General features: G+C 37.3%; 1 protein-coding gene across 5 annotated transcripts in view; it reads right to left on the bottom strand.

Annotated features, from left to right (window-relative positions):
- Positions 1–12,648, bottom strand: part of LOC306861420 (liprin-alpha-2-like) — a 46,951-nt gene extending 34,303 nt beyond the window's left edge. For all 5 annotated transcript variants that reach the window (XM_079403662.1, XM_079403660.1, XM_079403663.1 and 2 more), the window contains exons 1-4: positions 12,553–12,648; positions 9,061–9,225; positions 7,245–7,319; positions 2,575–2,682 (exon numbers count right to left, since the gene is read on the bottom strand). In XM_079403662.1, the coding sequence (XP_079259788.1) occupies positions 2,575–2,682; positions 7,245–7,319; positions 9,061–9,171 (294 nt within the window). In that variant the 5' untranslated portion in view covers positions 9,172–9,225; positions 12,553–12,648. The remainder of the gene's footprint in view (positions 1–2,574; positions 2,683–7,244; positions 7,320–9,060; positions 9,226–12,552) is intronic.
- Between the last annotated feature and the right edge of the window lie 8,079 nt (positions 12,649–20,727).

Below are 20,727 nucleotides of genomic sequence, written 5' to 3'. Positions count from 1 at the left end.
TATTCTGGAAAAGGGGGCTCATTTGCATTTAAAGAAACACAAAAACAGAGTCAAGGCTCGAAATTGCGGCTATTTTGGTCGCATATGCTCCCATAATTTAATCTGTGCAACCTCAAAATATATTTAAGAGCATCTGTGTGAGTGCATATAATTGTTGTAGTGTGACCTGTTTTAATTTCTCTAAAAACGTTCACAGTTATGTGCCTTCTGTGTGCTGATACGGTGACCGGTCTGCCGTTCTATCAAACGTTACATAACCTCTTTACATTCTTAAATTTAAAGCAGATTTTAGATTGGTTAATATTAGCTGTCAATCACTCAGTCACTGCTTTCCGCTGTCAGGTGACAGGGAGCTAACTAACGTTACTGTGGGAAATGCAAATAGCTGAAGAAGAGAGAAAATGAAAAAACACTGACAGATTTCTTTTGTAAACCACCTAAAGTTACAAATAATGCTGGTGATAGCGATCATGTGGTGAATGTTGAATGTTTTTTCCTCCAAAAATCAGCATGATTACAAATGTGATATTGATTTTATGCAACAGTTCAATAAACAAGAAGTTAATTATTAAGAGACTTACGTTTTTAGACACCATATTTCCTGCTTTTATTCTATTTTGACAACAAAAATAATTCCAAACAAAGCCACAGCACTGTTTTGCGGCTCTGAGCAACATGACGGGGTTTTGATTCGGTTCAGTCTTTTCTATTTTTTCTTTTTTTTCTAATTTCATATATCGGTATTCAACGTTTTATGTTTACAGTATTAAAACATTATATATGCATGTGTAACTGCAGGTTAAATGCAGTGACTGGGTGATTGACAGCTAATATTTACCAATCTAAAATCTGCATTAAATTTAAGAATGTGAAGATGAAATCTGTTAATATATAATTTGTAGTTGTGGTGCTCATTCATTTTTGGTGGTTGCTCCTAAATTTTTGCCGGTGCTCCTAACTTTTTAAAGTTGGGAGCACCAGTGCTACCAAGTAAAAAAGTTAATTTCGAGCCCTGAGAGTGCTTCTGCTTCCACTCAAAATAGGCATTTTGATATAATAAATTATCTATAGGCTATTTTGAGCTGAAATGTCACAAACACATTCTGGGGACACTTATAAAGGGGCATATGTCTCCTTTAACTGAAATAAAAAACTGAAAAGTCATTTTACTCAGTTTCCAAGGCTCTACTTCTCATTTTTGTTTAGTTTAAGATGAAGTACTAAAATAACAAAAACTTAATAAGAAATTTACTTAAAACCAAGTAAATACGTCCAGTAATCATATAATTAATTGCCAATTAAATGGAAAAAACATAAATTGATAGTAATTTTCTGCGGCTCAAATACCTATAATTAATATATTATATTATACAAATTCCATGGTTTAATGTTTTCAGCTACTTCATCCATTCATTCACTGAAACTGTCATTTAGCACAGTGCTCTTTATTTGGACTGTTGAATTCCCAGCATGCACAATTGTGTCTGTTCAGTCTAATTGCTTTCTCAGTGTGTGAAACGGAGGCTCAGCAGATCCTTCCTCTGCCATGCCTAAAATAACGATTTTTGTCACATATTCACACTAAATCTTGACACGTCTTATGCTACACTAAAATTAGACTTTACATCCTGTTTAATTTATGGTGCACACACCCAGACAGAAGGGTGATAAAATCATTTGCAGAGCACACAGAATTTACTCTGTGAAACCACGAGAGATCGACACGACTTCACCAGAAGAAGGTTCTGTGATCATAAATAGACAAGAAAGACAAGATATGTTTGTAATGTAGAGGCAACGCCAGTGACCTCTGGTTGGTCGGTTGGACCAATGCATCAGTGCCAGAGGCCCTGGATATCGTCAGTACTGCTACTGAATCTATCGATCATCATGGGAGATTAATTTGGCCAATTGAGATATACTGTCAAAGTGCCAACTTTTATCTTTTACAAAGGCCACATGTTCCTGCCATCACTGTCACCATTCCAGCACAATCTAATGCCGCACATGGCGCCCACCGGTGACAGCGAGAGAAGGACGGCTCTCCTCTCATCCTGTTATCTTTTCATCAGGAGTGTGAGGCAAGATTCTGCTATGACTGGTTTAACGGCACATTAAATGTGATTTAGACTCACAGTCTGACAGGATGAGTCGTGTGTAGACTGTATAGAGAAGGTTTACTGATTTTATTTTACACATCTGTGTTCAAAAACTATTTTCAGTAGTTTGTTCTAAAAGCTGATTATACATCAAAATAAATCACTTCTAGTCAGTAATTCTGTACAGTGCCATCTAAAAGTTTGGGGTTGGCAAGATTTTGTTTTGTGAGAAATTAATACTTTTATTCAGCAAGCAAGCATTGACCAAAATTGACAGAAAAATTAGCCTTGCTATCACAGGAATAAGTTATATTTTTAAATATATTAAAATACAGCTACTTTAAATTGTATTGTAACAAAAATCTTACTGACCCCAAATTTTGAATGTTAGTGTACTTTTAGCATTCATAAAACAAAATCTGACTGTTGAGAGATCATTAACCACTCTGAGGCAGTTTAGAGCCTGGTCCCCCACCTTGCCATGAACTTTCTGAGCATCGGTTCCCTCCAACAAGTCCTCGGCCCCTTCTCCTGACGCCACCTTCCTCTGAATGTGGGCATTCTGCTCTCTTAAGGCCACAATCTGCAAAAGTGCAATATAGAGAGATTCAATATCAAATAATACCCAGCAACACTGATATCAAAACACACTATACTGTATTGTGTGATAGGAAACTTTATGCCAAATAATTTACCAAACAGTAAAGACATATATCATTCTGACTTAGACATTACTGGTCCAATAAATCCTAAAATAGTGATATTCATAAGCAAAATCAAATATTACTGGTTATACTTTATTGCCTTGTGCAAATAAAGACTAAGCAGGTCTTATACTTTATTTATATAACCTGGAAGCAACAAACATTTCCACTGTCATCCAAACTATTTTTATTTGTATTTGAGTTTTTTTTTAAGTATATATTCAAATTGGATAGCCATTCTGTTTTGATGGGCAGACCTAATCATATTTTTCCTGGACTCTGTGTCTGTGTGTTCTTCTAGAGTAATTTTTGTATGATGATCATGCATAATTCTCTTGAAACTACAAGCATACAGAAAAACTGCATCAGAAATCAAACTTTGACAGCTTAGAAGTGTACTGTAGCTCTCGTTCTGACAGGAATTATTGAGGAGCAGCAGGAATGTTGGAAACAGGTGGCTCTAACTGATTATTTAACAACCGACCTCAACAATTTGTTGCAGCTGCCAGCACCAACTATACTGGATTTTCATAAAGAAATCTTAAAGGCATAGCAGCAGCATAAAACAGCCTGTTTGATTATTAGAGAGAGAGAAGGTGGAAAATGATTATGAAATACTAAATTATGCCTTTTTTGAACAAATAAAATTTTATTATAGGGTATAACCCATTTAAGGGCGTCATCAAAGTGTTTCTGTAGTTATTTCACATGACACTTCACATTGCTGTCACAAGACTAGAAGTATTAAATGTGAGAGACAGAGTTAACATTCTGAGGTGATCTCACATGATTTCATAAGTCAGTTATACACAAGTTTTTGTAAATGTATGCACTTGAAAAATTTTGTAAAGCACAACTTAATCGCATTGAGAGGATCACATGAGAAGTGACAAGCGACAGCTTCGCAATGTGTCAATTACATCAAGTGTAAATGTGACCCGTTCTTAAGCGTGTGTAGGAGAGTTTGCCAGTGTCAGTAGTTAAAAAGAGTTTTAATACAGGGACCAATTCTCACTATTAACTAGTTGCTTATTAGCATGCCTATTAATAACATATTGGCTGTTTATTAGTACTTATAAAGCACATATTCTGCATGACCATATTCTACATCCCAAAATCTACCCAATACCTAAACTTACTACCTTACTAACTATTAATAAACAGCAAATTAGGAGTTTATTGAGGCAAAAGCCATAGTTAATTGTCTGTTAATAGCAAGGACTGGATCTTAAAATAAAGTGTGACAAAAAAAAAAAAAGGTTTAAAATCTACATATTTTTCACACACACACACACGTTGGTTTTTGTGGTTTATGGGGACTCTCCATAGGCGTAATGGTTTTTATACTGAACAAACTGTGTGTGCTATTGCCCTACACCAACCCTACACCTAAACTTAGCCCTCACAGGAGTCTTTGTGCATTTTTATATTTTCCAAAAAACACCATTTAGTATGTTTTTTAAGCCTTTTGAATTATGGGGACATAGGCAGTGTCCTCATAAACCACCTTCATATTGTAATACCTCTGTCATACCCATGTCATTATACAAATTTGTGTCCTCATAAACCACATAAACACACACACACACTTGTTATAGAACACATGGATTCATCCACTGGTGTCGTATCTCCTGATCTCATTAGAAAACATAACGGTTTTACCAGGTGGCGATTTTGTATGAATTCATGCGATCCAATTCATGTGAAAATATAACAGTTTTAGAATAGTAAGTATGATGGTCCAACCTAAACCCTTGTGAGGATTTGCAGCGCGTTTCTTAATTTGCATGTGTTGTGATGATTTGCAGCGCGTTTCTTAATTTGCATGTGTTGTGAGGATTTGCAGCGCGTTTCTTAATTTGCATGTGTTGTGATGATTTGCAGCGCGTTTCTTAATTTGCATGTGTTGTGATGATTTGCAGCGCGTTTCTTAATTTGCATGTGTTGTGAGGATTTGCAGCGGGTTTCTTAATTTGCATGTGTTTTGATGATTTGCAGCGCGTTTCTTAATTTGCATGTGTTGTGAGGATTTGCAGCGCGTTTCTTAATTTGCATGTGTTGTGAGGATTTGCAGCGCGTTTCTTAATTTGCATGTGTTGTGATGATTTGCAGCGCGTTTCTTAATTTGCATGTGTTGTGATGATTTGCAGCGCGTTTCCTTAATTTGCATGTGTTGTGAGGATTTGCAGCGGGTTTCTTAATTTGCATGTGTTGTGAGCATTTGCAGCCCGTTTTTCTTAATTTGCATGTGTTGTGAGCATTTGCAGCACGTTCCTTAATTTGCATGTGTTGTGAGGATTTGCAGCGCATGTGTTGCCAAAATGATGATGTTTTCTTGATTTGCTGGTGTTTTTTTCTATTTGCATGTGTTTTCTGAAGTTGCAGCGCGTTGAGCTCTCTCGGCCACCGTAGTATATCTGGACCAGCACAAAACTGCAACAGCCCAATAAATTTAAAACTGCAGCGCATACAAATATAGCAGCAGAAGTTGCTGACCATGTCCACTGGCATATGCTCCCTAATAAAATATCCTAGTATTCTTCAAGGAGCATCTCTAAAGCAGGTTATCTGACTGATGAGCCCTGTCACACACACACACACATTGTGTTCTCTCCAGGCTAAAGGGCATTGGGAGATTATTCCACACCCATGTCGAGACGCTCTGTCCACTGTGAGTTCAGAGGAAGCAGGGTAGATGGATGGAAATAAGGAAGACATCTGCTTCCCTTTTTTTGGTTTATCGCCGCTCGCCATGCATTCCTTTAATGAGGCGGCAATTAAGGGGCTTCGCGCTTTTGAAGGCTCAAAAAAGGAATTGTCTGCCATTTTTCGAGGCCTGAAGATCAAACAATCCCGCACCTTCTGACTCCACAAAGAGCCGGAATATTGAGTCAACTTGCAAATAAAGGTAAATGAGAAGTAGAGGCCCAATGAAAGTGAGCATGTCCGCTTTGATGTCGTTTATTTGGCCTCATCAAAGCCGAGCGTGTACGAACCCGGCTGTGCCTGAAATGCTGGTTTGTTTCAAATAGGAGACAACTACTTCACAGAAACCTGATTCATCTTTGCGACTCACCTGAATGTGTCATGTAAAACAACATTTTGCTCCCTCTAACCCTGAGATATTAACCTACACTTGAAATATAAATGGTTCAGTTATTCACATGCAGAAATGAACCACTCATAATACTGAGAACGCCAAAATATGTGAGAGATAGCCTTTAAGTATTCTCGTAACTTTATAGAATTACCCACTGATGTCACATGGACTATTTTAATGATGTCCTTTAATGATGACCTTTCTGGGTCTTGAACGTGTCAGTTGCATTGCTGTCTATGCAGGGTCAGAAAGCTCTTGGATTTCATCAGAAATATCTTAATTTGTGTTCTGAAGATGAACGAAGGTCTTACAGGTTTGAAACAACAGAATTTTCATTTTTGGATGACCTATCCCTTTAATAGATTGCCTGGGGTTTTTTCACTGTTTAGAGGTAGTTACAGCCTTTAATTACTACATTTCAGACACTGCTCACACAGACAGAACAGAAACCTTAAATAATCTTAAGCACTCGCTTAGCTTTAAAAAGTGCAGTGTTACATCTGTGCTTCTCAAGTCTAGAAAAGCACCAGCCGCCACAGTATTCTGAGCATTCAACTTGAATGTCCTTTTATAACATCAATGAACAGCTATGAGCCAAAAGCATGAGGTTTTGAATGACTACTACTAATAAATAAACATTTTCAGGGATGTAACCTTGGGCAGCTTAAAGGGCTGGGTGAAATTTAAAAGCAGCCTCAATTGAAATCCTTATGTTATTTAATTTCCTAGAAACAGAATTTAAAGCAAATCTTTTTCTTGGTTGATCACCTATCCGATATCGGCGAGATCATCTCATCAATATGTTTTCTGTTGGTTTTGATTTGTGGCATCTTTACATGTTTTTATATACAGTATGACTTATTTATACCTTCTATTTATCTATCTTAGGACTGAGTCAATGTCTTGTTTTAAATAACTGCTTTAACTTCTCACCTCTCCATCTGTCTGGCTCTTTGATCTGAGGCAAACCTCTCTCATGACCCGAAAAAATCAGATGAGTGTTAATTCAGAAACAGAGACATTACTCACAGTGCAGTCAAAAGTAGTACACACAATCTCAAAAATACATATCTCTTAAAGGAAAAAATAAGTTATTTGGCTCTTGTTGAGAAGTTTGAAGCTCTTTCAGCTAGAACTGCACCATCTGGACAGTCAATACCAGAATAAACACTAAAATACACAATGTACGATTTGCTCTGTTGCATTTTACACTAATCAGATCAAGCAAAAACAACACACCATATCAACAAATAAACATATAGCATGTTTATTAAGTATATTTAACTCCTTTTGGGTGCAGATTGATGTATAATTACGTAAATCAGAGCACTTGTGCCTCACCTCCTGATTGGCTGCGGCCAACTCCTCCTCCAATGCAGAGACCCTCTCTAGTGACACCCGCAATCTCTCTCGTACCTGAACAAAAAAAAATAAAAAAAATAAAAATTCCATCACTCACTGTTTTTTCAAGGCTGAGCTCTACTCTGAACTGAGAATGGTTTATATTCCTGATTTAGAATTACATTTAAATTATGGTTGCAACTAGGGCTGTGCAATTAATCGAATTCGATTATCATGCGCATCTCGTCAGTAAAGCCGGTTTCGTGATTGGTATTAAATCGCCATCACCTGCTTTCAGATGGAGCGGCATTTACTACACAGAGCCGTAGTTCACTAGCAAGCTAGGCAATATCGCATTCATAATCGCAGTTGAATCGCCTTCGATTATGAACGCGATATTGCCAAATTTTTAATTTTTTTTTTTTTTTTTTTTTTTTTTTTTTACTAATTATAAGTCTTTTAATCGCCCTCTCTATTGAACTTTTTGATCACTGGAATCATTTTAGTGGGTTTGGTCCATCACTGGACAGTCAATGGTCACTAAAACTGTGGTCCCATAAATCATGAGCAATTTCCTGCCTTCTGTTACCTAACGCCTTATAAATGACAGTCTGCAGAAGGCTGCAGAATGGATTACAGCTGGATGAACCGCCACACAAGGGCTTAATCCATAAATAAAACACCACTGGATGAAGGAAAGGAGAGGTGGGACAGTGGGTCGGCTGTGTTTAATAAATGTACTTCCACCTCACTGTCCAAAAACCAGGGGCCGGATTCACTAAACATTCTTAAGATGAAATTTCTTCTTAACTGCCATTTTCTTATTATTTTTTAACTTGTTCTTAAGAAAAAAACTTAAGAAGAATTAAAATTCTTGAAAAGAATCTTCTTAAAAATTATCGTAAATAACTTCTTAAATTTAGGACAGCCCCAGAGCTGTCTTAAATCCCAAACAGTAAGAATTATTTAATGATTTTATTGGGTTACTTCAAATTAATTGTTATATTTAATCATTACAACAACACTAGCAACATATAATACATAGTAGGACTATTAATATGCATGGGCACGAGTTTTCAGAGGTGACCGCGATGACTGATAATGTAAACAATGATCGGTCATGATTAGCCTATGTAGTGACGCTACTTTTTGCTGACTTCAAAACTCAGTAGCATCTCTACAAAAGCGAGTCAGATAGAGAGCTATTGGACACTTTTAATTTTAGCCTATAAATACGACATAATCTTCGGCAAGACTCAGCGCATATGAATACGCCGATATACAGGACGCGTTTGCTGTAGCAGCGCGAACACACATACCGGAAGCGTTCACTTGGATGAGAGAGCAAAAGCACAGCACAAAAATTATTGAAAGCTTGAGACAGTAACCGTTCAAAAACGTGAAGCTGAGTGCCAGTCAAAGTCGTGCCGAAAATTGTGTGCGCGCTTATGATTATTAGGGTAATCTGCAGGACATGCAAAAAGACAATAAAGTGTTTATCACTGCGTCATGTAGCCTATTCACTCAGATAAAGATTTTTCTTAACTTATTTCTTAAGAAGATGTTCGTGAATCCGGCCCCAGGAGAGAAAACTGTATATAATATTATTTTGGTTACTAAGATTGATCAGTCGGCCTATATGCATTATATGGGTCTTATAGGTCATTATATATATTATACATTATATACATCAGCAGGTCTGTAGTACACTTGATGTGTCACATATGAATTTATACTATCAGATTTCTGTCTTTGCAATGCACTGTGAATTCAACAATAAAAAAACAAAACAAAAGGAACCTCATCAGTTGTTTACCTTCTCATCCAGCGCTTTGTGGTGCTCAAAGAGGGACTTAAGGGCTTTGAGGACCTCCACCTCACTGGAGACCCCAGAAGGAGACTGGGCTTGTCGTTTCACCACCGTCATACGTAGGGAACGTTCATGCCTCGAAACCAAACACTCCAAATGCTCCAACAGCAGCTGCGGAACATATAAGGAGTTAATTTAATCACAATCATCTGTTACTATAAAACCAAACATAAAACTGAAATTAAATCTAAAAACCCTAAATCTAAAACTACAGCTAAAAATAAAACTAATACTAAGCCTGAAATCTAAAACTTTCAATTTAAAGCTCAAACTGAAATTAAATCTAAAAGACAAATCCATCCAAAACTCAAAATTTAGTAATTAATCTAATACTAAGTCTTAACCTAAATCTAAAGCTAAAATTAAAATTGCAACTAAATATAAAACCAATTCTAAAACTAAAGCTAAAATTTAATAAAAAAACCTAGTTAAATCTAAAACTAAAGCTTGAACTAAATTTAAAGACAAAGTTAAAAACCAGAGAAGAATCTAAAACTAATTTATTACTATACAAAAAACTACAGCTAAATATTAGTCTAATATTAATTCCAAAACTACATGAAAAGCTGAAACTAAAACTTAAATGAAATCTAAATTTTGTAGTTAATCTAAAACTGAAATGAAATGTCTCATGCTGCAACATGAGGTCAGTTTTTTTCGTTATGTCACTAAACCCTCAAGGATATTCTTCACATGAAAATGAATGGCATGTGCTTAAAACACCATTTTGTCTTTTCTCATTTTACAAGGGAACCCTTTCAGATGGATAACAACATTACACACAAGAAAACCCATTACATTACTTGAAACGATAAAGCAGACACAACAAACTGGACCCGGCACAAAGGAGATTATGTTAATGTGGTTACTCTCTGCTCTGGTACATGGCATAAAAAAATCAATTCGGCCCCAAAGTCCCAAGGACACCATGGAGAGAGAGAGAGAGAGAGAGAACGTCTGGCTTTAGATGAGTGGAGTGGACATAGATTACTATGGATGGCGAGACAAAAGAAAAAGTGTTTATGTTTTGAGAACCTGCTCAGAATGATGCTGAATTGCATCTAAAGCCAGATGCAGGATATTCCTACTCAATATCTTAGACTTCAACCATGAAAGTACTCCAATGCTTGATGCTCAGAAGACAAGGCATAATGAAACGAAACACTACTGTTCACTTTGCAGGTGTTCGATGGCCAACTGAGAAGCCTCTCAGCATACTGCAACCTAATTATGGGCATAAGGAATGCTATTCAATGCTAGCATTTGTTTTGCAAGAGTATCAACAGAGATAATTATTTTAGTTTCATTATCATATAATTAGGAACTTTGACTCATTGATGCATTTTATTTGTTTAAAACTGACTGTACTGTACATCCCCCCCAGCCACCAATATCATGTGACTAAATAATAATTTGTTTTTTAAAGAATTTAAAGAAATGAATATTTTTATTCAGCAAGGGTGTGTTAAATTGATAAAAAATGATAGTAAAGACTTATATTGCTACAAAAGATTTCTATTTGGAATATGCTGTTCTTTTTAACTTTTTATTCATCAAAGAATCCTGAAAAAAAGTATCAAAAAAGCAGCACAACTGTTTCCAACATGGATAATAAATCAGCATATTGATAATAAATCAGAATGATTTCTGAAGTGACACTGAAGACTGCAGTAATGGTTGATGAAAATTCAGCTTTGCATAACAGGAATAAATTATATTTTAAAGTGTAATAAAATAGAAAATTGTTGTTTTAAATTGTAATAATATTTCAAAATATTACAGTTTTTTTCTGTATTTTTGATCAAATAAATGCAGCCTTGATTAGCAAAAGATACTTCTTTTAAAAACATAAAAAAATCTGGCTAATCCCAAAAATGAACAGTAGTATAGCCAAATCTAAAGAACATTTTAAGCTAAATATTAAAACTAAATCTAAACGAAATACAAATAATTACTACATAATCAAAAACTAAAATTAAGTATAAAACTTATAAATAAAAAGCTTATGCTTAAGCTAATACTTAATCTAAAAATCTATTTATAGCTAAAACTTGAAGCTTAATCTAAAAATAATGAAAAAACTAAAATATGTACAACTAGAGTTAAAACTAAAATTCAACCTTAAGCACAAGCTAAAACTGATTCTAATCTGAAAACAATCTTAAAGCTGAAGATAAAACTAAAGCTGGAATAATAACAGAACAAAAACGAAGCTAAAAGAACGTTTAGCCTAATTTTTAGCATGCTTCATTTCTGCAAGTTTTCTACGATTTTCTAAGTAGGGAGTTGAACTTCAAGTGGAGTCTCCAAGTAGGCAGTTGGATATTCATACTTCTCCAGATGAATGTTAGGCAGCATTAGGGCTGCAGCAGCACATGTACCTGCCTGAGGGCTGTACTGTAGCAGTGCTGCTCTAGAGACCTATAGAGAAGCTGACCTTTCTATTTCTGCTCAGTTCCTTGCTCCCTCATTCATAACCCTCGGTCTATGCCAGCCTCTGTCTTTCCCAGCGCCAGCTCAGCACTAAAACAACCCTATAGCCGGATGAAGCAGGTTAGGTTTCTCTCTCTCCCTCTGATTGTGTCTGTTTTGGTGGATCACATTCACACTGGTGCCGTCAGTAGACACAGCCATTAGCTAATACATGAATGTGTAAGATTAGAAACTCTGCTTGAAATGCTGCTCCCAGAGTCTGTTGCTAATCTCACTCGACCTCTCTTCTTTTTCATTCCACTACGCCCCTTATCCTCCTCGATCTATGCTTCCCTCTGGTTTTTAATAGCCTCCAATATCCTCAATTCCATAATTGACTCTTCAAACGTTTGGCTGCGGCTAAGTAACGTTAAGTAATTAATTGAATTGCAGCGTGGAGGCTGGCGAGCCGGGCTGCATTAGCACGGTGACTCAGGCAAGCACGGAGGGGTGCAGGAAAAGAATGGAGGTGAAAATGAAGCTGAAGAAGTGAGAATGACTACTTTCTTGTGAAATGGAAGTGATAGCCAAAGTGCTGGGTCTTGTCAGACGTTTTGGCAGCTTCTCTGCATTCAATGCAAATGCTTGATGACAATTTTATTGAAAAACGCCAGCCTGTTATCTTGACTTACAAGGAATTATGATCTCACAAGGATGAAGTTATCGCTCAACTGTCATCTCATCACAATAAAGTCCCCAAGAAAAGTAGTGCAGGGCATACTGAAGTGAGAATGTTGTGACTTTAAAGTAAGCATCTCAACAGAATCTGGTTTCAGTTCATTAAAAGCAATTTGGAGCGGCTACAAACATCCTGACTCCAACAAAACATCATGAATATGATGCACGAGTTATTGGGTGGGCATCTGTTACATTTTTGGCTTTTTGTAAGCAAGTACAACTTGGCTGACAGTTGAGGAGCACAATCTGTTCTTTGAAGTGCCTGGAAGACACAGTGTGTGAACTCACTCTGGTATTGTTCCTCTCGGCCTTCAGCTCTGAAATCTCCTCCTCCTTCTCCAGCAGCTGTTCCCTGCAGGCGTTCAACTCTTTCGTCAGGGCAGCAAACTCCTGCAAGACACCAAACAGACATTTTAACATCACAAAGGACAATACATCTTCATCAAACACACCTGAAACATCTAATTATGGTCTTCAGGATTACTGGAAACTTCTAGGCAAGTGTGAGTAGGTTTGAGCTAAACTCTGCATGACATTAGCTATGTTTCCATCACCCTGTTTCTATGCGCATTTTGAAGCATCGCATCAGAAACAAGTAATGGAAATGATACATTTCAAATAATAATCCCTTAATTTGCAAAAAAAGTTTTTACACTCACTTGAGGTGGTTTTTGACTTGGTTAATGCGAATAATGTGAGATGGAAACGCATTTGGCGAGTAAATTCTTCCATGCGTATCAAAAATATATATGTGATTTTGCGCTATGGGACAGCAAAACCTGACTAACCAGTAGACTTATCTTGTTCCACAGCATCTGAAATGTTATGGTCATTTTGAAATGCCCGAGTAAAGTCTGTCAAAGTATTTCTGTTTAATTGCCTCCCAGAACTGATACACGACTGTGCCCCCAAATAGCAGGGGAATGAATAGAGAATGATTTGTTCTCTTTGACTCGTTGGATGAAACGGTGCTTATTCGCAAATGTTTTATGCAATATTTAAATTTTGAGCACAAGTTAAATTTGCAACTTTGGACGGAAACCTGGCTATTGACCCTCTTGGAGCAGGAGCAGATTCTCCTGCCCTGCCAACAGGAGTTGAGGAGTCATATAAAATAATATCCGGCATTATTTTAACCAGCGGTAGTCCTCCAGCAGCAAGGAGCTGCTTTAGTGTTGTTCTCAGGGTTGTTGTGAAATGTGAAAAACAACCCTGCATCCCTATAACCTCAACTACAACTTTGGTAACCATTTGATAATAAGCGCAATGAATCATCCCAGGGACAGGCTAAAGTAAAAAAAAAAAAAAAAGGACAATGAATCATTCCAGAGTTAAAATTATACTGTTATGACCAGGATTGTTATATACTATGATATTAAGTGACAAAAATATTTGCAGTAACAGTAGCCTCCACCTTCCTTCTCTCAACTATGTCTGAGTGGACTAAAATGTGCTTACTTCTTGAATCTAATGGCCATCACAATGCACATGATGGATGAGGGTGCAGCCAGAATATAAAGGAAACTTTTAGACTGTTACATCTTCATGAATCTGTCTGGCAGTTGACTGAAGGCAAGGATCAGAGGTGTTATTTAAATTGGCAAGAGTTTAAATCTCTATAGCGGATACTACGATTGATAAACATGAACTTGGTGGATGATTACAAGCCCCTCTCGCTACCACCAGACAGGAGGGATTGGGATCATGCAAAGGTAGATGTCTAGGACAATAACTCACTGGGGTACTGATCTAAGCTTGTCTTCTGCTGCAAGACTCTTCCGATTATAGAGGGATAATTGAACAGGACTCAATCCAGCTGGCCATCAAAGACCCCAGTAGAAGTCTTGTGGTAGCTGGCAATGTTATCTCATGGTATCTCATATGTACCACAACCACTTGCTGTGACGGTATTGATTACTGATGTTACACGGAGTTACTGTAAGACAGACAAGAACATATGTGTGTGAGCAAACAAGTATCCAGGCTTTATGTAGCTTTTCAAAGGGGATTTGCTGGAGGCAATCTTCAAAGTACAAATACGCCGGGACCTCAGATTTCATCTTGGGAAGCTGTAAGATTCATTGCTGTGAACATATGCACCAGCGCACACATACAGATAAACACAGTCTTACAGCAAACCAGCTCTACATGGGCTGGAATTACAATCAGTAATGATCAAAACTCCCTTCTAGAAGCTCTAAATGCGGATTTAAAGGGGTCATCGGATGCAAAATTCAATTTTCAAGTTGTTTGAACATAAATGTGTGTTGGAAGTGTGTGTACACATCCATCCTATAATTATAAAAATCCACCCAGTTTTTTTTTTTTAATCCCTATTTTAAAATCTCCTTCTCTCAAATCAGTCTGTTCTGAGATTCCTGTCAGAATGACGTAGTTCTGTACAGACCGCTCCCACAATAGTTGATTGACAAAGCCGTCTTACCTTAGACCCGCCCTGAGTGAGCTGAGTGAACTGAGTGAGCGGTATACAGTCCGACCGCAGGGGTGCGTGTCGACTCAGTGCAGGGCAAGACAAGATGTCTCAGATTAAGCGATTGAGGTTTTTTGTTGTTGGATGTAATAATGAATATGGCAGTCGTTATTTACTCCTGACATCTGAGCCGCTGAAGACGCAGACTCAGAAGATTAACGTTACTTTCGCTTTGAAGTGAATGCGCCGATCCCTGATCTGCCTAAATGCGTATGTTCACACGAATCATTCGTGATCCAGCTTCATCTACAGAAGAATTGAGTATAATGGTTTTTTATGAATCTTTGCAAATCGCCTTTCGTTTACAGTCTGCTTGTCACCGCACGGAAGAGAGGGGCGGGTCAGCAGAGCTCATTAGCATTTAAAGCAACATGGACTAGAATGGCTTAATGAAAACAAAGCTGAATGTGTTTTTTACACTACCATTGAGAAATTTTAACCAAAGTATGTTATAGACTTATAATTAAGACCCTAAAAAAATCATATCAACCTGTGCAAAATGGACATCCGATGACCCATTTAACAAGAAGTTTACCTGGAATTAAATGTAGTGTGAAAAGCCTGGAAGAGATTTCTGACCACCAACAATATTGTGCAGAGCCACAAATAAGATCTACAGTAAACCATTTCTTCTTAAATATCACAACTGTTTCTCCTAGACATGAGATTAAATGGAGAAAACTGATTTGTTTTCTAAAGTCTCCTGTTTCTCAAGATACCAAAGTCTGCAATCCAAGTCTAATATTTCAATATGAACAAACATTTCTCAAAATTTTTAATGCCAAAATAGCCAAGCTCTGCCATGCTACTGTATGTTAATTACCTCTATTCTTATTAGTTTATATTATTGTTTCTCCAAAGGAATTGGAGAAACATCTGAGACAAGGCTGACAGTTAAACAATACATAATTGAGAACTCAATTAAGTTACCTGGCGAGCAACCTCTGAGAAATAAATACAGAGCCTTTCATCTGGGAAGCAACTAAATCACAGCCAATTAGACCATACTTGTGGCCAGATTTAATAAAACGTGCTAATTAAAAAATGTATTGAAGAACACATTCTCACTTACATAATGCAAGATCAGCACAAATTAGCAACTATCGCAGTCATGTCAGGTGCAACATAGGTTAATACATGCTTTTTAGTTTGTTAAATATTGGTGCAAATACTAGCAAATTGGCTACCGCAAACATTAGTAAATCACAATAAAATATAAAATAAAATAAAGGAAACTCCTACAACTGCATATTCAACAAGGTCAGCCAAAAAAAATAGCTGTCCACAGTTTCATTGCTTTCATTCCTTTTATTGCTACTTTTCACAAGTGTATCTTTAGTAAATATTGACACTAGTTTGTTTTTTTTGACAGTGGGGATTGTGCTGACACAACTGGTAAGTAAATATGACCCTTCATGTTTAATATTCAGCTACTTTATATAGTTTCATTCAAAGCCGACAAGATTTCACTATGCTGAAAACAGAATCCAAGTGTTTTTTTAAATTGTCTAATTGTGTGATGGCTTCACAAGCTGGTTATGACAAAAACCCAGGTTAATATGGAGCGGATGAACTTTTGCACTGTGCCTTGGTTTGTCAGGACAGTTGACTTAATGAGGACAGTGAAATGTCATAATTAATCTCCACAGAGCGTTATGAGAAGCAGCCAGTAGGGATTCAACCAGCCTGAGGTCTTTGGCTCCAGACTATCTCACGAAAAGCAACAACTACATATCTCACCATAGTTATCCCATACACCGACGGCACCAGGGCCCAGAGTGCCGCTGCTGGCAGATGCCCATAATGGGCATGTTGACGACACTGCCGTCTAGCAGAAGTCACTCGGTTCAGTTTGGCACACACGTCACTGTGGATGAGTTAGCAAAGCGCTAATTAAAAAGTGTTGATTAGAGAGGTGGTGGTGAAGAGGTGTTAGTCTAAGGGGAGAGACAGGCATAATTGCAACATGTTCCACACCGCTTTAAACAACGAAGAGAGAACAAAACTGGAGAGACTTGTTAAAATGTTCAAAGGAAAGTGTCAAAGTGAAATTTTACCCATTTTATTAAGAGGAATGTTAAAATGTTTGTTTGCAACTTTCTTAAAACAACAATGTACCTACATGACTCAAAAAACGCTAAATAAAACAGATGAATATCTTGTTAAATAATGTAATATAAAGCAGTGCTATAAAGGGTAGGTTCTCACCTCCCGAGGTGTTACCATGACAAACTAGTACATGCTAAGCTTTATATAGGCTTTGTTTTGCAGGTGAGCGGCTGATGGAGGTACAGAAATCATTGAAAATTAAACATTTTAATTCTGTCACTATTTATTAATCTTCATTTCCAACCCATCATTTTTTCCCAATCCCATAAAACTTTCTTTCTTTCTTTCATGAACACAAAAAGAGAAACTTTGAACAATATTTTGCTGCTCATTTCAATACAACAAATGCATATGGTAATCAGGACCTGTCAAGCTCTATAAAAGAACAAAAACGCCATAAAAGTGATCCATATGACTCATGCACGCTATTCCAGGTGTTTGAAAATTGTACAACGGCTTTGTGTGAGAAACTGATCAAAGTTTAAGCCGTTCAATGAAAACCTTCTACTCAACCGTGACTCTCAAATATCATTTGCATATATTCAAATATGTTGTGTAAACTAAGACATCAAGCTACACTGGATCTCATGTGAGTTACAAAGTTTGAATATGCAGAAGTGTGAATGAGATATGAGACAGTAGTAAATTAAATTACTGTTTCACACACAAAACCATCATATGGCTTGAAAATTGGAAAGTCACATGGTCTACATATATTTTTCTATTTTGTCTATATTGGAGCTTGACAGTCCCTGTTCACTGAAAGTTTTAGTTGTATAGAAAAGAGCAGCTTGAACATTCAAAGTAAATTTTTTTCTACTTTTGTGTTTCCCAGAAAAACGAAAGTGGGATTGGACCAACATGATGGTGAACAATTCCTTTAACTCCACTTCATATCATCTAAAAAGGCACCAAAACCATATAAGTTGGCAATCTCACCCTGACAGCTGTGTGAAGTCTAAATGACAAAGACCACCCCTTTTGAAAGGCAGATGGAAGAACTGCATCATGGAACCAGACCAATCCTGGTCTTCCCCAAGGAAACAGCACTACAGTTTGAAGTGTTTGGGTTTGACAAAGCCACCAAGAAATGTCTCGAAGACTGCCAACCAGTGAGTGTGAAAGCCCTAGCACATGTCATTCATTCTATTTGGATTGACTCAAAACACTCTTTTTCAGCTGGATGAGACACACTCCTGGGAGCGACAGGCTGTTTAAAGAGCAGAATGGATGACAGACTGAGTAGGGTATGCGCCTTAAAAACTCAGAGTGAGTTTTTAAGGCTTTAAATCAAAGACCTGTGTATAGTGATAACCTTCAAATGCACCTGCGGCTCTTGAGAAACACTCATTTAAAGTGGCATGATGGAGCATTCCCATAGTGCTACACAATAACTAATGAAATAAAATGAAACTGGGAGCAATGCTTCATCATAAACAAAACAAAAAAAACTCAAACACTAAAGCAGACAGAACAGCTACGTGGATGATATACAACCACAGACCCATTAAATTCTAGACTGAGGATGTTCTGCGTTTGATGAATCTTTAATGGATGCTGTAAAGCTTTATTTACCGAATGTCCCATGGGGCATGTGCAAGCTCACAGATGCATCGGAGTTCCTGTCTTTGTGTACTGTATGTTACATGCAAGGCTTTTGAAACTAGTCTTTTAGTTGTAGAGTAACATTCCTACTAGTCCTTTAGTTGTAGAGTAAATTTCTGATGCAGCAGTTTAATAAACCCTAATATTTTTTAAAATATGCATGTAGAATTGCTACAATACCAAATGATCAGTAGTCAATTCTTAATGACTACTGACGACTCTTAATTTTGATATCACAGCAAAAATGAATACAGTACAGACTACCAGTTAAATATACATATAAATATTAAATAAAATGTATGTAGCTCAAGTAAAATCATCTCTGTGCAAGCAATAAAACTCTTTATATGTCAGTGTGCTGTTTCAGGTTTCCCTCAAAGCTCAAGAAGCCCAAATACCAAAAGAAGAAAACACATTTACATCATCATTTCTCATCTTCTTGCACTCTTTAACACTCAAATGTTTCTGCAATAAAACACATTCACCGTACAGTTTCCAATGGCATTAAGCTGCTTTAAATTACATACATGTTTGGAGCCGGTCAGTCCTGACTGGCTCCTGGTCAGTAAAGCATCTAACCAGAGCTAACCAATGACATTAGAACGAGAAGGAAAGGCCTATATGACCATCAGCACTCAGCACATCTCATTTCCGTCCTTTAAATATTGAAGAAGGTCACATATGAATCTACCAGCATCTCTTCAAGAAGCAAACCTTTTTTTCTGAAGGTTGTTTACAGAAACAGGTCAGCATCTATATAGTGATAGACAACTATATAGTGATCTTTGTAACAACCCTTGCTTCCTGTACAGATGAAGTTGTAATCTCCAGAAAAAGTGAAAATTTAGATTATGGTTGATGGGTGTTAAACAATTTTGAGATATCTTCTATGGCTCTGTTGCCATTATTATAAAATTAATCAACATCATTGAAAAGTGATCTTCAGTGACTTTTTATTTGGCTTTGCAGTCAGCTACTTTCACATCCTTCCTTCACAACTCACAAGTGTGACAGCACTGAGACAGAGATATTTTAATAGTATATCTGCATCCAAAAGTAAATAAATAATCACAAAACATTTCAGAGAGAATATAATAAACTGTTCTTGTATTTCAATCTGGATTATAATAAATGACTGGTATGATATACATGTGACCCTGGACCACAAAACCTGTCATAAGGGTCTTTTTTTTTTATTATTAAGATTTATACAAGCTGATTAAATAAGCTTTCCATTGATTTATGATAGGACAATATTAGGCTGAGATACAACTATATGAAAATCTGGAATCTGAGGGTGCAAAAAAATCTAAATATTGAGAAAATCGCCTTTAAAGTTGTCCAAATTCAGTCCTTAGCAATGCATATTACTAATCAAAAATGTAGTTTTGATATACACTCACCTAAAGGATTATTAGGAACACCTGTTCAATTTCTCAATGCAATTATCTAATCAACCAATCACATGGCAGTTGCTTCAATGCATTTAGGGGTGTGGTCCTGGTCAAGACAATCTCCTGAACTCCAAACTGAATGTCAGAATGGGAAAGAAAGGTGATTTAAGCAATTTTGAGCGTGGCATGGTTGTTGGTGCCAGACGGGCCAGTCTGAGTATTTCACAATCTGCTCAGTTACTGGGATTTTCACGCACAACCATTTCTAGGGTTTACAAAGAATTGTGTGAGAAGGGAAAAACATCCAGTATGTGGCAGTCCTGTGGGCGAAAATGCCTTGTTGATGCTAGAGGTCAGAGGAGAATGGGCCGACTGATTCAAGCTGATAGAAGAGCAACTTTGACTGAAATAACCACTCGTTACAACCGAGATATGCAGCAAAGCATTTGTGAAGCCACAACACGCACAACCTTGAGGCGGATGGGCTACAACAGCAGAAGACCCCACCGGGTACCACTCATCTCCACTACAAATAGGAAAAAGAGGCTACAATTTGCACGAGCTCACCAAAATTGGACGGTTGAAGACTGGAAAAATGTTGCCTGGTCTGATGAGTCTCGATTTCTGTTGAGACATTCAGATGGTAGAGTCAGAATTTGGGGTAAACCGAATGAGAACATGGATCCATCATGCCTTGTTACCACTGTGCAGGCTGCTGGTGGTGGTGTAATGGTGTGGGGGATGTTTTCTTGGCACACTTTAGGCCCCTTAGTGCCAACTGGGCATCGTTTAAATGCCACGGCCTACCTGAGCATTGTTTCTGACCATGTCCATCCCTTTATGACCACTATGTACCCATCCTCT

This window comes from Barbus barbus (assembly GCF_936440315.1).
Source record: "Barbus barbus genome assembly, chromosome: 42".
Classification (NCBI taxonomy): Eukaryota; Metazoa; Chordata; class Actinopteri; order Cypriniformes; family Cyprinidae; genus Barbus; species Barbus barbus.
Note: the sequence above shows the minus strand (reverse complement) of the source record. Positions and strands in the feature narration are given on the sequence as shown.